At 46.0% G+C, this 20,499-nt stretch overlaps 1 protein-coding gene across 2 annotated transcripts in view; it reads right to left on the bottom strand.

Annotated features, from left to right (window-relative positions):
- Positions 1–212: 212 nt before the first annotated feature.
- Positions 213–20,499, bottom strand: part of LOC119463044 (uncharacterized) — a 70,379-nt gene continuing 50,092 nt past the window's right edge. For both annotated transcript variants that reach the window (XM_037724106.2, XM_049668010.1), the window contains exons 2-4: positions 11,983–12,515; positions 9,784–10,100; positions 213–3,614 (exon numbers count right to left, since the gene is read on the bottom strand). In XM_037724106.2, the coding sequence (XP_037580034.1) occupies positions 3,200–3,614; positions 9,784–10,100; positions 11,983–12,471 (1,221 nt within the window). In that variant the 5' untranslated portion in view covers positions 12,472–12,515 and the 3' untranslated portion in view covers positions 213–3,199. The remainder of the gene's footprint in view (positions 3,615–9,783; positions 10,101–11,982; positions 12,516–20,499) is intronic.

Genomic DNA, 20,499 nt, shown 5'->3' with positions numbered 1-20,499 from the left:
TACACATTAGTCTGCTTATGTCTGTGCGTGATGGCACCATTTCTTCTCTGAAACGTAAAATCCAGCAGGCGGAAACATGTTGCTTCCAACCTGTCCATCTGTCTCCCCCAGTTAGACCGAGCTACCTTCTATCGACATAGACAGGCTAAGACAGCCGGAAAATAGCAACGCTACTTGTAGACCATCCTCAGATAATAAGTATCGCACAAATATTGTTTTATGTGGTTTATTTGTTTCACTGAAGAAAAACAAAACATGGCGATGGAACCATGGCAAATGGCTGAATACGTACAGGTACAAACAGTACAAATACATAACCGATGGTTTCGATGTACTAGTAGCTTTCGGACTACTGGTAGGCACCAGGCAAAATGATTTTTTTAATGATGGGGTTATACATCTGAGAGCTACACGCGGCCTATGAGCAGGTAAAACGGAAGGGTTCCTTCCATTCTGTGATGAGTACACGACAACCTGGTGTGGCACGAAAGAAATGACCTCTTGTTTTCCTCTCAGTCGACTTGTTGGCAAATGTACAGGCTAAAGGGCTCAATACATTTACAGCACAGGAAGGTCCCGCAACACTTTTACTGCGACGTGGCTTTCGCATACATGGTACATATTTCCACAAGGATACATGGGTCCGTCGAGGCTTCTCTGAGGAAAGTAATATACAGCACATGAAACTAAAGAACTTTCAAACACACAGAATATCAATCACTCATCAAATTGCCAAAAAAACATCACACATTACACCAGCTGCCAGACTACGCAGGATGCGACTCCTCAATGCGTAGTCGTTCGCCACAGCCTCAAGCGCGAGGCTGGGATGCGTACTGAAATTTCACGCTCAGACATTGTTTTAATTGTAGCACAAAGTCAAGCCAGCTCGCGAATGCGCAAAGTCCATCGTGTCTGCGCTAAGCGTGTGCTGAAAACACGGTGCATACTGGTGAAACGATGACAGATTATAACTACAAAATGATGACAAATAAAACACAACAAACAACGTCAAAATGTGAAACGTAATACAATACAGATGCCCCCGTACTGACGTATACATACGTACCTGCAATAAACAACATTTGTCCTGTGCCCCGCAAAGCATTGCGCTGGAGCATGCATTGTGTACAGTACAGCGTCTCAAACACCTATAAATGCGAGCTGCACCAGGTGAAACGCATCAGGAATTCTCGGTGCACGCGTATTCTGTACACTCAATAAAACTGAAGATCTCAAATGCCACCCTGAGTAAAACTTTTCGTAGGTCTCCTACGTTCGGTCAAAAGAGCAGTGTATGGCATTGCTGCTTGAAACTTTCGATAACGCAATTTTTCAGCAATAAAGCGCGCATGATGTGAGTATCTTCAATAAGCTATATTAAGTTTATTGAAGAAACGCTGGCTGCATTTTCTTTCGTCCAATATTTCTTTTGTGTCTGTGTTCGTCAGATAAAGCCAGAATTGCTGTGCAGCCTGTTCTGATTACGCAAAACGTCAACTATCACTGCAATTGTTGATGTTCGAGCGGTATTCTTGAGAAGCCTGCAACAGTGTGATGAGAATATGAGAAAGCAGAAATTCACAGCATCGCCATGCAGTGGCATTGTCTATGCGAAGTACACCTCTAGCGCGAATAATGTCGGCTATCTTGACCACTTCGCTTCACCATGTCAACTTCCTTTCTTATTGTTTGTACTACACATCACACCATAAGTTTGGTGTCTTTTCAATACATCGTTGATATAGTGTCGATGAGCACTGTGTTCAAAACTACAAGTGCTTATCTCCATTTGACGATTAACTAATCGGCCCGTTTTGCGTTAAAATGTCAGAATTCCCCAGACTGATATAGGGAACAGCCGGAGTGAGTGAAGACGGCTTGTCCGCAAAGCGATATCAATTTCGGAAGTCGCGTTGCGTGAGCTGCAACCGATAGGGCTTAAACGCACGAATCATACAAAATCATCGTCAGGCAAGGACGATAGTGGCCAAATATTTGAAAATGAGCCATTAATCTTTTTGCTTCTTGCCAAATTATCTCTTAATGTTGTACACACGGGACACTCTCTACATCAGTAGCGTACACAATACGCAATGGTGAAGCGCCAAGCCCGCTGAGAAGAAGAGCTTCTTACCGCAATTACGGGGTCAGATACATGAGGGTTTCCTTACATGAGAAACGTTTGTTGTTGGTTAGCGTCAAAGTTAGCACCCAACACGAAATTACTTGGGAGCTTGACTCCTATACACTGCCGCCGACACGGAACATGTTCCTTACTATGCAGTCGACGAGAGTAGTTATATGGGCACGTTGGTAGGCAATTTTCTCATTTGTTGTAGCGCAGGTCACAACGACAAGGTGCATGAGACAACACAGAGCACACTATGCAGCCAGCGTGGCCAGCACCTCTAAAGAGGCTCTCGGTTGGCAAACTGCGGCCGATAGCCTCTCGACGAACTGCGTTTGCACCGGCCAGTCGAAGCTTTCAGCTGGTACTGAATGCGCATCCTAAAGGAAATTCAGCATTGATGTAGATAAAAGGGCTTAGCTGCGCGGCCTTCCGAAATTTGGCAGCTGAAGCATGCGCATACCAGTGCCACGGTGTTGTGCATGAATACATTGCGCTTCTCCATTCCCATGTAGTATCGCGTTTCTCTTGAAAGATCACAGAACCCTGTTCCGTTTACATTTAGTGTGCAAAGTACAGAAAAGAAAAAAAAACTGGGCCCGTGTTCACAAAACTTCGCTTAGGTAAGAACGCTTGCTCGTTGGCCGGCGTTCGGCCACCTGCCGCTATAGTGATAAAGATCGGCGAGATAACTCGATGATCTTTATCACTATAGATCGTCGAAATACGTTTTGTGGATACGAGCCCTGGGCTGGTATAATGTAAGAATTCCTCTCGCTCGATTGCATTCCTTTGTTATCATACACGCGTCACAGCCGGCCGATCCCGGTGATAACGTGGGCGGAGCGCCGCTCGCACCAATCACAAAATGGGAAAAGGAATAGCATTGCAATGGAATCGTCACATTAACCCAGCCCTTTCCTGAACGGAACCACTGAGTGGATCCTGCCCCCAACGACTCGTGTAAGTGCAGGGCACAGAACTTGCAACTCTGTCCCGTGCCACAGGGACTGCCCGTGGAAACGTGACCTCGTCTCGGCCATTCCGTCGGGGTCATTGTGTCTTTTGTTAGACGACCTGCACGCCGCCGACCTGCTGCTGCTTCCCGTTGCCAGGTTCGGTGAGCACGTCACCCCAGTAAAAGCCAGCGGGTCCCTTTCCACAATGTATGAGGTACCGCCAGCGTCCAGCCTCGCTGTCGTAGTACCAGTAAACGTTGCTCACGAGGCACGTGGCGCTAAGCACCAGCGTGGACAGCGGAATGCATATCCACAGCGCCACTTCGAAGTACTTGCTGTACGGGTTCTCGAACGAGTAGGAAAACAACACCAATGGCACAATAAGTACCCAGGCGATGAGCACAGGTATGAAGATGAAGATGGTGGCCAGCTCTGTGTTGCGCTGCCTTCGGCGCCGCTCCATCTCGATCTGGGCCGAACCGGCGGTGCCCCCGTCGGACGGCGCTTCGGCCGCCACCGTTGCGCTGCAAATATTTAGGTGAACAAAATCAGAATATCTCGATGCAAGTCTGCGCGGAAGATGATTGTCAAAGCGGGCCGCACATGTGTTCTGTGTTGGGACAGAGAGCCGCGACCAATTGTATTCCCCCGAAAGGACTGTCCCCCTTGACCCGACTCTCGCAACGTATTTACGAACAAGCATTACGGCGTCGCCGTGCAAAGGTCCGCGCCAACTGCCAACTAGCCGCATGACCCAACAATAAGGGACAGGGTCGGTGCATGCACCTAAACATTGCCAAGGAATGTCTGAATCTGAGAGAGCAGTGATCAGATAGGGGGGGAATGTGAATGAGGCAATTCAACTAGCGCTAGCAACGAGAGTAGGCACAACTCCACCAGTACCGCGCTACTTGTTTGCTCATTGCATTTATTACAAGCACGGTACGGAGCACTCGCGAACAGTCTGGACTGCAGTCACATAAAGATAGGACAGTGAGGATTCGTACTATATACGTAAAAAGCGTCCTGGGCTCTTACCCATAATAACATGGCGTAGGAGAGTGAGAACATATTAGGCTTTCACGCAGTGTCTGTGGTATTTATTCTGTAAATACAGTTAAATCAGTTCGCCCAAGTTCCCTCAACGCCTCCTGTCATGTACTTCAAACCCGCCGAGCTACGTTGCAAGGACGCCGTCCATCAAGGCGACTAGAGCCAAATCATTAATCTCTGAGCGGTTTGGAGTCTATCGCGTTAATATATTCAGATTACAGTTTGTATGTTTCCGGACTGTGGAAAAGAAAAATGCAGTATGCGAAACTGTTAACTCCAGCAATGCATTTCACTGTATATTTTTTGTCGGTATTTCTCGAAACTAGAGCTAGGAATAAAGTTTCCAGCAAAAGGCTATACTTTCAGTACTTACTGGCTTCAATTTCCTAACTAAATGGCAAGTCTCTTACGGTTATTAATTAAACGTTAATTAGGAAATTCTTGTTAATAAATATTTTATTTGCGAATATCGCACAAATTCTGATGGCCGTCACTGCTCGGAAGCTTTGTCAGCAAACATCGTAATTTTGCCTCACTTGCCCTATACTTAATAATCTGAGGCAGTCTGCAGAGACTCAGCATGAAAGAGTACAATAACTTTGGGCCTGAATTCACAAAAACGTTCTTACGGTAAAACTATTAGTAAGAACCGATGCCAATGTTGGGCAATGTTGGACATATTGGCAATGTTGGACATATTTAATTATTAACTGCAGCGGCGGGCCAATGACAAAGAGCACTTACGAACAAAAAGCTTTGTGAATTCGGCCCCTGTTTTGTCGAATAAAGTCGCAAAAAAAGATGCGTTAAATTGCGTCAATTTGCATCATCTGATTTATTCTCTACTGTATTTCTCCACGTATGTGCTTTTAGCTCCCATGGTTTTATTAGAGCAATTGTGCGTCTTGTGGCTCGTACCTTGAGGCAGAAAGCGCGCGAGTGCACTTGTAGGTTGAGCGTGTAAGCAAGAACTGTTATACTGTCAATTAAACTGTCAACAACGTCAATCAAAATGCTATTTATCTAGGCAAATGCTGCTTGCATAGATAGATGGTTTATGCACTCTCTCGGACACAATTTTCTCGAACAAATGGGGTCAGCAAATGCTTAATTAGCAAGAGTTTGTTACTTAAATTTTTTGTTTTATAATTATGGTGTACGCTTATATTATGTACTTGAATACAATAGTATTCGAAAACAACTCCATTTTGTTGGATACTTCTAGAGCACTTGTTCTCCTAGATATGTATCATGAAATTCGGCACTCAGTGCCATGAGTACTCAGAGGCGGGAATCTCGGACACATGGCAAAATCCAATGTGACGCAGCTGATTGCATTGAAAACAGGGACGCCAATCTTTTTTTTTTTTGCCAGCCAAGAGTAGGAGCGCCACTGTTATCAGTTCCGGCCAGCTTCTAGGCTGGCGTGCTATGCGTATAGGGTTATATGTTTTCGGTTTTTCTTGTCCCGAAATTCGGTGTACTTTTTCGGTTTTTACTTCCAACCGGTTTTCTTACTCCCGAAGTTTTGGTCATTTTCGGTCAGTATGTGTTTTGATAAATACTTTTCGTGTTAAGCTTACCGCTTCTTTTTTTTTTCGGTGAAAATTGTTCACTTACTTTGGTTTACGCAGAAACTGCATGGCTATGGATTCTTAAATTCGACACTGCGCTTGCATACAACGCACAAAATAACAGCGCTTTCGAAAATCAGTGTAGCAAGGGCACAATGCCATACGGCGATAAGGAGAATGTATTTTACCTTCGAACGCAAATAGAATAAGGCCTTGTAGCATTATGTGGGTGCAAAGCTACAAAGAATAATGCAGAAAAAAAAAAACGTTGCTAGGTAGGTGCTATTCTGCATTAACATCGGTAACGCAGGCAGAATGATCGCAAATAAGAAGTACAAGTAATGATTGCTGGAGCGGCAGGCTCACGCGTGGCCCCTTGACCTCCCCAGGCGGCTTGCATCTGAGCGAATGTAGGCTCACAGCGGCACGCTGATCGCCGTCTTGTAAATTCGCTTTTGCTCACCCTTTTCGGCTAAAATCGATTTGCCTTCGTCGTACTTTTTTCGTATTTTCTTTCTTTCTTTTTCTTTTTTTTAGTTTAAAGCGGAAATGCTCAACTCTAGCTATACGGTACCAGCTACGTCACATGGGGTGTTCATCTTTGTGTCGGGACTCTCGCCTCGGAATGCAAAATTAGCGCCCTAAGTGGCAAATTTAATTATGAATATCTCGGAACGCAAGAGTTCTTGAAGTATCCAATGAACTGGAGTTGTCTGCAAATACGAATGCCTTCGAGAACCCAAAACAAATGTATACCATAATCGCAAAATTTTAAATGTTTATTAAGAAATTAGTGTTAATTATGCATTTATGGACCATACTTGTCTGCTAAGAATGTTCAAGCAGCATTTGCGTAGCAACAATAGCCTTTTTGTTAAAATTACTCATAGTTTAACTTTGAAGGCCTCTCATATAAGCTGTTACGCATCGGAAATAAAGAACAAATTCACAAAGTATCTCGTTCGTACGCGCTGTTCGCCATCGGCTGGTCACCTTCACTAATATGTCCAGCATCAGGAGTGACTGGAATGTGTTCTTACGAATAATTAGTGCGTAAGGGGTCGTGTCAATATGGGCCTTGCATATACATCGCACGTCATGTTACGCAAGAATATTTCAAATTCCGTGGCATTTTATCGGCACTTTTTCAGATCCCAATTAAAAAAAATTCTAAGCAACGTTCAACTCAGACAGCATAAAACAATAGTTTTGCCACTCATCATCCCATGAGGGCCCGTATTCTCAAAAAGCGCTCACGCTTGAATTGTTCGTAAGAGAAAATTCCAACCGGAGCTTGACTGGAGCTTGACAAACTGGAGCTTCTCATCTAGTTGGCCACATTCACATCCTCCTGTACATAAATATCTTGTGATGTTTCCTATTGTCACAATAAAACTGATTCTGATTCTCTCTCTCTCTCTCTCTAGTTCGCTCACTCGCGTCGGCTGATGCATCTGCAGCACCCAACGTGATTCGTTTGCTCTGATTATGCAGGCTCCGTTGATAATGTGCGAAAATGAAGGCTGCACTATAAACTGAATCGTTGCCCGCTAATCGGATGCTGTTCACGATTTCACAGGACAAGAGTATGAGGGGAAGGGGTGTCAGGCACTTCCTTGGAGCGTGTGTATGAACCACAGAGCTATACGATCAAGTAATAATAATAATTAGTCCAACGCCGAACTCGCTTATGTTTACTTTATCGCATAATTTCAGCAAAGGTTGTCGGTACTTTACTCCTGTAACAGTATTTGGAAAATTGCTACCGATTTCGGACGTTTTTCAAGGTATTTTAGAGACGCGGTGCGTAAGCGAATGGAACGACCAGTCAGAAACTATACCGTGTGTCCTAGCTAACGCAGGCTAAGCTGTTTAAAGAAAGACAAAAGCGGCTACGAGATACGACGATGCGACTATCAACGGTGTTTTGTTAGCTGTCGCCTTGCACACGCGAGTGATTTTTTCTGTTATCATTGATTAGCGAATTAGTCAAAATAATTGTCTAAATAATTACTTGCATAATTCTGCCTAAGCTCGAATGTGAAATTGTGCCTCGCATTCGAACACGTCATAGTCAACAGATTCCAACTCACTACATTTTCCCCAGTTATTTCTTTTTTCCACGTTTGGAAGTTGTTCCCGCGCTTTTCGAGTGCGAGGCATAATTTCACATACGCGCGCAAGCAATTATGCATGTAATTTTAAATTGACACAATTAATTTGAAATAATTGGCTAAGCAATGATAAACAAATTCACCAGCGTGCGCAAGGCGACTGCTAACAAAAAACCGTTGTCCCCATCGTCGTATCTCGTAGCCCTCTATTTTAAACAGATTTGCCCGCGTTATAGCTGGGCCACACGGTATACGGTTCTGCTGGCAAAGTTCCGAGTTTATAACTCGGAACTTTATATGTAAGGAGTGCTGACAATTCCTGTGTGCGGCAGTAACTCAATTTTACACCAGTAACTCAATTTTCGAAATATATTCTACTCGCCAATTGAGTACGATGACTTGACGTGTGCACAGAGAAAATGAATTCTTGTGCGCGAACTCACGAAAATGAAGTCTAATACAGAACGATCCGTTATTCCCACAAGATCAGTTTTCAGCACTCCCAATGTTTCTAGAGTCAAACAATTCTTTGTAACTGTAGCGATAACAATTCCACCATTCCGGTTCGCGCAATGCAAGTTTTTGAATAATAAAAATAACAAATGCGAACTCTATATTGGTCGAAATTTCATGAATAAATCTCAATCTAGCTGCTAATACTGCTAAAGCTTGCAACCTAAAATCAAATGTGGGAGTTGGTGAAAGCGTGAATAGCCGTCATAATATTATTTTTTATTATTAGCTTGTTTGTAATGGCTTGAACAATGAACATCTCAACCAAGTAACCGTCACACACATACAGGCCGAAATTGCAGACATGGAGTTAAAGACTGTTACGCTGCGTGAATGCTCATATGAGCACGGAACTGGATAAATGTGAAGCAAAAGACAAGTCATCGATGGAAACCGAACCCACAACCTCCACGCGTCTCGTGTGAAGGTAATAGATTTCAGACTTACAGATGCTCAGACTTGTTTGTTTGGCATTATGATATCGTAGTAGCGCCGAGGAACACAAACAGACCGCAACAAGAACGACGCATGAGCGCTATAGTGTGTCGTCTCTGTTTACTTCTGTCCGTGTGTCTCTGCGTTAATACTTATCATTATGGATTCTGAAAAAAAAAAACATGTTCACGTAGCAGCACCAGGTGGTTAAATGAGGGTGCACTCCCCTGAGCGAAAGTATCACCAAGGATCCCGCAAGAAAGCCGAGTTTCTTCTCCGCCTATGAATGTAACTTGAAATAAAGCACTGCAGTTCAAACTTGGTTTTGCCAACTTACGAGTGCACCCGCCAATTTCAGTTTGTGCATCGGAATTACGAATACCTTCAGTTTCTTCGGCAAGTCTTTGGTCCGTACACATTTGCCCAGGGATGTACCTAGGTTGTGGCTTTTTGTGTTCTGTGTAAGTACTGCCTTGCAGGTTCTATATGGACAGCATGGATTGCAAAGTGTGACAGCAGATGAGAAGAAAGCGTGTGACCAGCGGTGTTTTTTGTACTCTAATTCTTCTTTAAACTTTTCCTGCACTTCCCAGGAAGCACAAAAGTGCATTCACTGCCTTCTGGTTTGTACGAGCGCCTTTGACTCTGTAGTACTGTCCGTGCACGTGTCTATACCTCTCTCTCGCTCTCTCCCATCTTTCTTTTCCCACTCTCCCCCTTCCCCAGCGTAGGGTAGCCAACCGGACTCTTGACTGGTTAACATCCCTGCCTTCCTTATATATATATCCTTTTATGCACTTCGGTTGTTGACGGAATTCTCGTGGGCAAGAGGGCAGAACACGTAAATGTGATCGCGTGGAGGGGTCAAGACAGCCCGAGCACTAGATATCCCGTGAACGACAAACAACTTGGAGCGCAGCAGTGTTCGTTTCGTTTCAATATCATGGCTCTGTGGCAAACATCCCGCGGCAGAAGCACAAGCCCGCGTGGCAGGGTATACTCACGGAACGGTAACCGTGGCCAGCGAGCTCTCCGCCACCTGGGGCTCCGGGGTCGGCATGTTGCGGCCGGCAGGAGTCGCGGCGGTGTCCTGCGGCAGACCGTAGCTGCGGATCTCCTTGCCGAAGCTCGTATAGATGCCCGAGTCGGCTGAGTCCGAAGGCACCCGGCGCACCTCGAACACCTCGGCGCCCTTCTTCCGGCCTGCCTTCTTGGGGCCTGAAAGCACCAGGCGGCCCTTGCGGCTCCGGGGGACCCGCAGGAAATCCCTCGGCAGCGACGCGTACGATGATCCACGGCCGATGGCGCAGCGGCTGCCGTTCTGCGTGCGAACGAAGGATGTACAGGAATCAGCTGGAAGAAGGAAAGCTTCGCGACCGACGATTAGGCCGGCCGCATCACAAAGTGCCGGCCGGCACCAGTTCCTCCTGCGGACACTAGCAAGGAACTGTGCGAGTGGCAGCCGCCCCCACGGCTTCAGACGGCTCCTATGGAAACGAAGCGCGCAGCGCTAGCAGGGCCATTGCGTAACAACGCCTTCGCCTCCTCCCGGGCTCCGCACTCTCCGCGAAACCCCTGCCAAGGCCGGCAGAAGGGTCAGACGAGGAAAAAAGAAAACCTTAGCTGAACACTCGAATTATTATTGGCCGCCTTTCTTCCTCGATTTCTCTATTTCTCTATTTCTTTTTGTTTTTCTTTCTTGTCGCGTTGTCATTTATTTCCTACAAGCGTTGACCACATCAAAACCGCCTGGCACGAGAAGGGCGCTTCTTCGAAAACAAAGCGGGCGTGGAATGGGCGGCTTCGCTACGACTTCTCTTACTGGACGACGCTGATATACAGGCCTTTTAGTTCGCGACAAGATCAGCTGCCGCTGTGTGATCGTATTAGTTTAAGGAAGGCGGTGGGGGGGGGGGGGTTGACGTGCAGTGTACAGGAAATGTTGCCGTCATCATTCTCGTGGTAAAAGAGAGCTAGAGCGAGAGCGAGATACAAGAGCAAAGAGAAAAAAAAAAAAGCTGCGTCTAAGGAAGCCATCAGCGCGCATGCAGTTGTCAAGACAAGGCTGTCATTATCTTCATTGCTTTCCTTGTAAGCCAGAATTTGTGGAGCCATGCATAACAACCCGCAGAGATCTTGCAGCATGCGGCAATCCAGGACGTGCAGCGAGTACCGGAAAAAAAATTGTATTCCGCAGAAGAGCTCGTAGGAGAGGTGAATGCTTTCTTTCACTGCTTTTCTTGAGAAGACACGCCTGCAGCGTAGGAGTACGAGACGTGTAAAGGCAATTTAATGAGGTAACTGCCTCACACAGAAATAAAATACAGCTGAATATCAAGTAGAAGAATCTCTAATATGAGCTTGCGATTAACCTTGAGACAATCTTCGTAGTTCTCTTAAACATCGTTTTATGAATATATTCCGTGGATTATTATTTTGAATTATTAAACGACCGTATTGCTAATGTCAAAGTACTTAATAGTGATGGCACGCGATGTTTTCGACACCCAACATCCGGGCTGCGAAACGCACGTTTCTGGGTCGCCCCCCCCCCCCCCCCCTCTCCCGCTGCCTCATACCCACCCCCTTCCCTTACCCCGAACACAAACACTCTAAATTCATTTCTACCGCCTGGATGCGTTTGACGAGCACGACAGAAGCTTTATGCCGAGCATCTTAGGTAACATATGCACGTTGAAGTGTGGCCTCCGCAACTGCAATTAAAACTAAGCTCAGTGTCCAGTGCCAAAAGGAAGGGCGTATTTTTGGGCTAGTTGGTTCTTCATCATCAAGTCAGAAACAGCGCCAGAATATGCACAGGACCAAACGACGAGTAACAGGACAGACACAGGGCGCCCTGCGTCTGTCCTATTACTCGTCGTTTGGTCCTGTGCATATTCTGGCGCTGTTTCTTACTTGACCAAAAGGAAGATTTCATTCTATGCTGCGGCCCCTTCGAAAATATTTTATCGCCATACGCGGGGAATTTTATTTGTATGCCAAGCAAAGTCCGCCGCCACTGCTCCCATAGTGAGACCAGTGGGATGCGGCGACAGCACGGAGCAGTATCACAATAAAACCTGAGCGAAAAGCAAAGGCAAGACTTCGTACAAATGGGCCCACCTAAGCGTCGATAAACGGAGTGTTCTTTCCCTGCAAACCGCGATTGCAGGCAGGCGCACCAAGAGCGCGGCGGCTCTCACCTCGTCGTCCGAGCAGCGGCTGGCGTCCGCGGTGACGATGATTTCGGGCGGCTCGTCGTCGGCAGCGTCGGCCACCCTCGGCACGAAGCCCGTGGAGCGGACCGAGCCGTCCCGGTTCATGCACAGGCGCGTGATCTGGCAGCCCCCGTCGGAGTGATCGTCGGCCCTGGACTTGAACGAGTAGCGGCCCGCGAAGGCGTCCTTGGAGCGCGCTTCCTTGCCGGTGCCGGCGCCACCCTCAGAGCCGTTGTCGAAGCTCGAGAGGCTTGTCGAGTCGCAAGACTCGTAGCAGGACGGCACGGCTGACTTGTCTTCCGCGGCGGCAGCGGCGGCTGCTGCCTTGAGGACGTCCCTGACAGCGCCTAGCTGACCGCACGGAATCACGTCCAGCCACTCGGGTGCGCCGCCGGCCATCGCCGCCAGCGGTCCCTCGGCCGGCCGCTTCTTCTCGCGGCGCGACGGCGGCAGCGACCGGTGACCCATGTCCATCCTCGGCGGTCGGCGTAAACCCGCCCGCTCACCGTGCGCGGATGCTGGGCACATTAAAAGCAAAACGGAAACGTCAACAAAGCTGCCACCGTCGACCACCAAAAGTGGATGTTTATTGCCGATGCAGTTGCACGCTTCCCTGTAATTGAACTAGCCTTGTACCATGAACTGACACCGCCGTCGAAACATTTCGGTGGTTAAATCGGACAACGAGTAGTGAAAGACACTCACGGAGTCCTCGATCGTCGTTGGGCCACACACTGTGCTTCAGTGCACATAGCTTCTCAGTATAGCACATTCCTCCACTGTGATGCGATTCAATGCTCGACCTTTCGCACGGTGCAGTGTTATTATTATTATTTGATTTGAAAACATATACACAGGAAAGAGAAAGCGAGAAGCAAGGCTGGCAACTGCCACCAGAAGGGGCACAACGCCTGCCTACTCTTCGGAAAGGACGAAATGCGCTCAACATTTGAAAAATAAAATCAAGAGTGCTGTATTCGTGACTTGAATGTCCCACTGCTTGACAATTAATAAGCTGCAGGCGTAGTGTTTCGATTACGTGCACAGGAACGGTAATTTCTCAAGATCATATACGCTTGGGAATTCGATGTGCTTTCAAAGCGCGCTAAGGCTTTTCTTATCGTTTCAACGAGATCAGTCTATTTACTCATCCAGTTGCTGCCTTTTGATTTTGTGTAGTGGATTTTTGAAGCACATGTTTATAGGGATAGCCATATAAAGCCAACATGCACTGGAGCCAAAGAAAACATAGGAGAAACTGTGCTGTAATTCAGCTGCATAATTAAATACAGATTCATACATACAGCATGTAAGTGCAGTGTTTTGTATACCTAACAAACACCTGGAGCCAACGGAGCTAGCTGTAGTCTCCCACACGATTAAATACGCATGTCTGAGTGAATGTTGCGCTACACAGGTTGCGAGAAACAATGCGGAAGAAAGGCGGAACGAGGCGCGAGTACGCGTCTCTTTCCACCTTCATTCCGCGTTGTTGTAACCTGTGTAAATAGAACAAGCCGCGCTATAAGCCTTAATAAATGCGTATAGTTGTGTAATCTACACAGGCGCTCTACGAATTGCTTCATAACATGCAGCTGCACATATTTGCCCAATTGTATGCGGTCGCATGCAGTAACATGTTTACTGTAAGTGGTACACAGCTGCGAATAAAACATGCACCATTAGGGCAGGAATTGTCAAGATCTGTAATGCAAGGGATATGGAGACTCCGCATAAATCTACTCCACTGGGTGTCATTTCGTCGTCAGCTGAGTCTGCTGAAGTTCTTTCTAAGCAGTATGATGATTTTTTTTTCATTTTTCATTTTTAGAGCTTCACCTCTACAGTTTATCCTGATCCTTTAAGATATTACGAAGACACGCGTAAAACGTCTCAGTCATCACTTTACTATACGCCTGGTTTCCAGCATGAACTGGCACAACCGAAGGCATGCATTACCACGTAAACACTTACGTCTTTGTATGTAAACAGCATGTAAGCTTAACAAGAAAACATGGAAACCGAAGAAGAATAGAACAAGCAGCTAACACAGCCGACTGTAGACATTTGCACTCAAAGGAAATGTGCACGTAGCTTTAGCGCCTTTGTTTTCGTCAGCACTTGCGCACTTGCGCATATTTGGGGTGAATGGCGTTTCCGTTACTGACAGCTGTCAGCATGGCAGGATGGCAAAGACTACTACATCGACGTGACGTTTTGTTAAACAAAAGTGAAATCGCAGTTAGGAATGACAAGCAGCATACGGGTCAACGCCAATGTGCAGCGCCTCCCTCCAACCACCCCTCCCCCCTTCCCCGCTCCCGTAATGTAAGCGAGCACCATGTTATCCGAATTGCATACATTAACAGCTCCAAGAATGATAGGAACCGAGAGCCTTCATATATAAGTTTATAGTACTTCTAAGTATGAATCTGTATTTAATTATGCAGCTGAATTACAGCACAGTTTCTCCTATGTTTTCCTTGGCTCCAGTGCATGTTGGCTTTATATGGTTATCCCTATAAACATGTTCTTCAAAAATCCACTACACAAAATCAAAAGGCAGCAACTGGATGAGTAAATAGACTGATCTCGTTGAAACGATAAGAAAAGCCTTAGCGCGCTTTGAAAGCACATCGAATTCCCAAGCGTATATGATCTTGAGAAATTACCATTCCTGTGCACGTAATCGAAACACTACGCCTGCCGGTTATTAAATGTCAAGCAGTGGGACATTCAAGTCACGAATACAGCACTCTTGATTTTATTTTTCAAATGTTGAGCGCATTTCTGTTGATATTTTTTCTGCCCTTAATTTAAACTTAAACAGCACAAAATCATTCGAACTCTATCATGCCAGTAGTTGCTATACGTGCAGCCGGTTTTGAAAAGGACACCTAATCTCAGTTGAATCTTTTTATTTTGGGTATGGAGCATAGGAATGTGCGAGCGTTACAATATTTCGAGTGACTCATCGAATGCTATAGTGGTATTCGAATCACTAATAGAGAAAAACAGGCGGCGTCCTGTTTTTCCAGGAGTTTTAATTTTTTTCGCGAACGTTATTAGAATGCATATTAACTGCGAGTTCGGCTTTCCTTTTGAGCAACAATTCAAACCATCCATTAGCGACGTTGAGCAGCATACATTCGAAGTAAACAACCAACAGACTGGAACACCTTCAACGACTCGGCGTCACTGAATGTTATTAGGAAGCCTCCGAAGCCTATGCAAAGCTTATCCGAAGGAAGCCTATCCAAAGCAAGTAATCTCAGGCTGCTTAGATGGTAAGTATTTTGGGTATGGTAAGTATTCGTCCTGCAGTGGACATAAATATAGGCTGATGATGATGATTTTGGGGTCAGAAATAATTGTCTTTGACAATAACTGCATTAAAAAAAATAGGCATGGTACCGATTCGAGTAACTTTTAACCAAATATTTCCCCAATAATTATTTGCAATGTTTAACGTGCAACAGCGATTGGGTATGGTATGACATGGCTGCTACGTGGCTCTGAAGACGCAATAGTGGAAGGTTCGGGATTTATTTCAGATAAAAGTTTGTAAATTCACACGAATAGATTGTCGGGTTACTTGGCTCATGATCATTGATTTGCGGCGAATGAAAGCACGAGTGACGTGTGAATTCTTGAGTAGACAACTCAAAGAAGCATTCGAAAAGTATTCGATTCGGTATCAGTGACTAGCATGCATGTCAGAGAGCGTAGCGCAAATACAATACAACTGAATACGGGACGGGATTATGCATATCACGAAAATATGCACGTGTGCCTACCTATTTTTTTTTTCGTTTCTCTTGCGTTGCGCTTCCCACATACGAATGAATCTCCAGCGGAATAGCGCTGTCATCGGGGTAATTTCTGTGTCTCTGCTGCTGTCGTTCGTGGTGCGTTACTTTAGAACTATAGCATCGCTCGAATTGTACATCGATGGATGCGGCCACGGTCCTAGCACTTTTTCGTGTTTAATAACTGCAGTCAAATGGGAATGTAGGTTACATTAAAGCCAGCTATTCCAATTGCTCTCTGAAAATGCTCCACAGTCCATTTATTTTAACGTGGTCCAGACGGCAGCGAACCGGATACCCGAGACGACCTCATGAATTTGCTTGATTTGCTTTCACACTTCTGCGGCTGAACGAAAAAAAAATAATAAAGAAAGTATTCCGGTGGAATGTAACTATCGTTTTCGTTCGATTCTCTTCTATCCTCACCATCCACCGCTACGCAATGGCCATTCTGATCATGACGTAAGCGGTGTGGCCACCGGGACAAGTGACAAATCGCGGGAGGGAATAGAATTGGAATAGGAGTCTTTACGTGATCCTAGCTGTGCTCCAGAGGGTTATGTAGTTTGCGATTAACATGTGGAACAGCGCTGATAACGGAACAAGACAGAAAAATTGGACGCATGCGCTGTTATCGCGTTTGTCTCTCTTTTGTCGCATTCTGCGCTGTTCGTCGTGTCGGACATCACTAGTAGACAAACAGAGCCCATACTCACAAAGCGATTCGCACACTACAGCTGTTCCATATAACGATGTTCCATATAACATTGATAATTGAAGTAGAAGAAAAAAAATAACAAGAAAAAAAAAGCAGAGCAAGTCAAAACTAAGGAAACGTATACGTCATGCGCAACTTGATATTACATTATTTTTTCGCCAAGATGATTGCAGTCCAAATAACCGGGGGAAAAGAAGGAACACGGAGACCATAGCCTAGGCAAACTATAGCACTCGCCCGCCCTCCCTCCCTATCTGCCCCGCATTATACAATTACGAAGTGCATTAAGAGCAGTGCTGGCTCGGCCTCCAAAGAGGCACAAACTTATTCAGTGGCGTGTGTATAGCTGGGCAGACTATTCTCGCGCCACAGCAACCGCCAAACGGCGCGTAGTGCGTACGCACGCTCTGCGCGCCTGTTCACGATCGCTTGGAGCAGTCAGGCTGAGCTCGAGAACGCAAGGTTGCTCCCGACCATTCAGCTGTCAGGCATCAGAGACGTAGCGGTCTCTCCAAAAAGGATATCCTCCGTGTGACGGTCGGCAGGACCTTGGAATAGCTCGCTCCCCTCGTTTTTGTGCTCTTTTCCGAGCGCACTGTCCACGCCTCATTGACGGGCGTTGAAAGGGAAAAAATCACGCGGAACGTCGGCTTCGTACAAGGAAGCGCCCAACACTGCGAGCACTTCACTTTCTCGATCACTACTGTGTGTGAAAAAAACAAAGAAAAATGGTCGAAAACTTTAGATCCCTAAAAATAATATCAAAGGGCACTTTTGAACGCTGAAAAAAAAAAATGAACTAAAGTGAATGTAGGACGATTTTCGGCTGTGAATTTCTCATGTAAAAAGAAATTACGAAATATGCTGCGTGTAACGTTCTTGTTATTCCTCTGTATGTCGCAACTTTTCTGTTTGCGTTTTATATTTAGAGTGTCCCAGCTTACGTTAGCCACGTTGTTTATCTTTGAACATTTTTTTTCTAATTAGCCAAGTAATTACTGCACAAAAAACTTTAGGTCTGACACCCTGTATATACGTATACCGGGTGTCCCAGTTAACTTGGATCAAGATTAAAAAAACATAAAAAAAACAAGAGGTCTAGAAAAATCGTACCGACTGCATAGTAGCGGCAGTCGTGTGTACTTACAGCCAGTATTTTTAATCACGCAGTATTAATTAATTGGCTTTAATTAGTGAACTTTTTAATTATTGCTTGAATCGCAAACATGCCAATTACAAAGTTGTAGGGCACCTCAAGTAACCTATGAATCAAGCATTTATTTCGTGCTGAAGTGTACCTGGTTGTTTTTTCCAAGAAAAAACAAAAGCCAGCGAAATACGCGAAATATGAAATATATATGCGCGCTCGCGCGCCGCTACTCAAGCGCCTCCAAGCAACATTTGAAAGATGTACGGCTGCATTCGCTTATCGCCGCGTCGTACAAGGATTCGTCATGCAGGATGGCTCGAGAGGTTTCGCGACCTAACCACCTAACTAGCGTGGTGCGATAAGCGTCAGCATCTGCGGACGCAAGAACGTTGTGCTCGATCATGAGGCACTCGGGATCGCTTTAACCCTCGCGTATCATGAAACAAAGCTACAAAAGAAATTAAAGCAATGTTTAAAGAAAATCAATGCGCAAAAGAGCACGAAAAAAGAAAAAGGCAGCTCTCGGAAGAACAGGAAAGAGTACTCAGGAGATTATTTCAATAAAAAATAAACCAGAAGCACGTAAGGCGTCTCAGCCGCCCACAAAGGAACATCGAAAGGTGCAACTGGTTTAGCCATTTACCCTTTCTGTCTCTTGAACTCCGGAAAAGAGGCAAAACAAAGCAGTTTTTTACCTATTTCTATTTTTGTCGCAAGATTTTTTTATGTAAGGATAGGGTGACATCATGAAGGTGCGCTAAACAGTCACGTTTTACAGCAGTTTTGAGCGGTTATTTTCCACTGCCACTTATAGCACGTTCTCAAACAGGTCACCGCCTGAAGCAATACAGTACTTGCTTCTTTCGAACAATTGTGCTGTTGCAGCTTTGGCCAACGAAGTTGGAATCTCGCGGTAGAGTCTGCTGATTTTTGCCTTTAGGGCGTCCGGTGTGGTAGTTTCGCTGCTATACACACCCCACAAGAAGAAGTCTAGAGGTGTCATGTCCGGCGACCTTGCAGGTCAGGGTACAGGTCCGTGCCGGCCATGACACCAGGTCGCCGGACATGGTGTCGTGTCATGTCATGGTGTCATGTCATCATGTGTCATGTCATGTCATCGTGTCATGCCATGGTGTCATGGTGCCGTGTCGAGTGGTGTGGTGCCACTCTCGAGACTGACTACTACTATGCACCATGGTGTTGAAACCAGATGTTCGATCCGAAGGCGCGCAAGTGTAACGTTGCAACAGACGTCGTTCACGGGGCCCTCGGGGTTGTCGTTGACGTAGCGTTGCGTCATTAGTGTGTTGTCAAAAAAGATAGCTCCGATGATGTTGCCATCAAAAATACCGCGCTACACATTAAACGACCACTGGTATTGGTGTCGTGTTTGTGCCAGCCAGTTGGGATACTGATCACTCCAGTAGTGTGCATTATGAAGATTACCTTCCGCATTTCTGGAGAAATTAGCCTCATCCGTCCAAAGCACGCGAGTGAGAAAGTCCGGTACTTTTTCACATTTCGTGAAAATCCAATTCGCAAAGTCAAGTCGGTTTTCAAAATCTTGGTCTTCAAGTTTTTGATGAAGATGTACATGGTACGGGTGCATTTGACCTTTCTTTTAAATCCTCCACACTGATGACCTTGAGGTTCCGCCCTCTGCAATGGCGTCGCGCACACTACCGTGAGGGTTAGCAGCAAAGAATGCCAAAACGACCGTTCCGGCTTCTTGAACTACCATCGCAGTCCTGTGTCGCTTTCTTGTGGATCTAGCCGTCTCGCAAAGAACTTTGTAAGTTCTAAGCATTGTTGACGGACTAGGGCGTCCTCCACAATGCCACATCCGGACAAGCTTGGCTGCCTTCCTCTTGTCGCCGTGCGCCGCCCCCAGAGCCAGGATCATTTCAGCCTTCTGGCCTTCGGATCATTCGTGAAGGGCATCCCTGTCTTCTTGACGAGCAGGTCACTGGCGTGGTACCGTTGAGGTCTGCCGTTAATATCTACGCACTGACACGTCAAGCAAAAATTATTTACGTAATCGACAACAGCATATGCTGGCCGTAGAGATCCACCAGAACGAATTAGATGGACATGGCCTGCGCAAAGTTGGTCTCTATTTTTACAGGGAACAAAATGAACATACTTTCCGGGCGCGCCTATCGAGTGCGCAAAATTAGTCCCAAGTGCGCCATCACAGTTTCCCGGCTTCGAATTCCCCCCCCCCCCCCCTTCCCCCCTTACGGCTCCGCTACGCTTATCAATGCGTCAGCGGCGTGTTTTCATGATGCCGCGACCGTCACATAGCGTGAAGGCCTGTATCGAGCTGCCGCCACTAGTAAAGCCATGTATCCATGGCTATTCGCTTGGGAGCGCTTGAGTAGCGGCACGCGAGCGCGTATGTATTTCGTATTTTGGATGTTTCGAGCGCTTTTGTGTTTTCTCAGAAAAATCAACGGGGCAAACCCGAGCACGAAACAAATGCTTGATTCGGAGGTTATTTGAGGTGCCCTACAACTTTGTAATTGATATGTTTGCGAATCAAGCAATAATTAAAAAATTCACAAATTAAAAGCAATTTAATAATTAATACTTCGGAATGAAAAAATACTGGCTTTAAGTACACACGACTACGGCTATGATGCAGTCGGTACGATTTCTCAAGAGCTCTTGGTTTTTTTTTTTTTTTTTTAATCTTGGTCCAAGTTAAGTGGGACCCCCGGTATATATCTATACATAATCTGGTAGTCGTTGCCAGCCTGCGCCCTTCCCTTCTTTTTCTCGCTGCCTAGTGTAGTATGTATGTACAGTCGAGTGCAAAATATTAG

The sequence above is a fragment of the Dermacentor silvarum genome, chromosome 1 (genome assembly GCF_013339745.2).
Source record: "Dermacentor silvarum isolate Dsil-2018 chromosome 1, BIME_Dsil_1.4, whole genome shotgun sequence".
In the NCBI taxonomy this organism is placed as follows: domain Eukaryota; kingdom Metazoa; phylum Arthropoda; class Arachnida; order Ixodida; family Ixodidae; genus Dermacentor; species Dermacentor silvarum.
The sequence above is the reverse complement of the archived record's forward strand: the minus strand, read 5'-3'. Positions and strand labels throughout refer to the sequence as shown.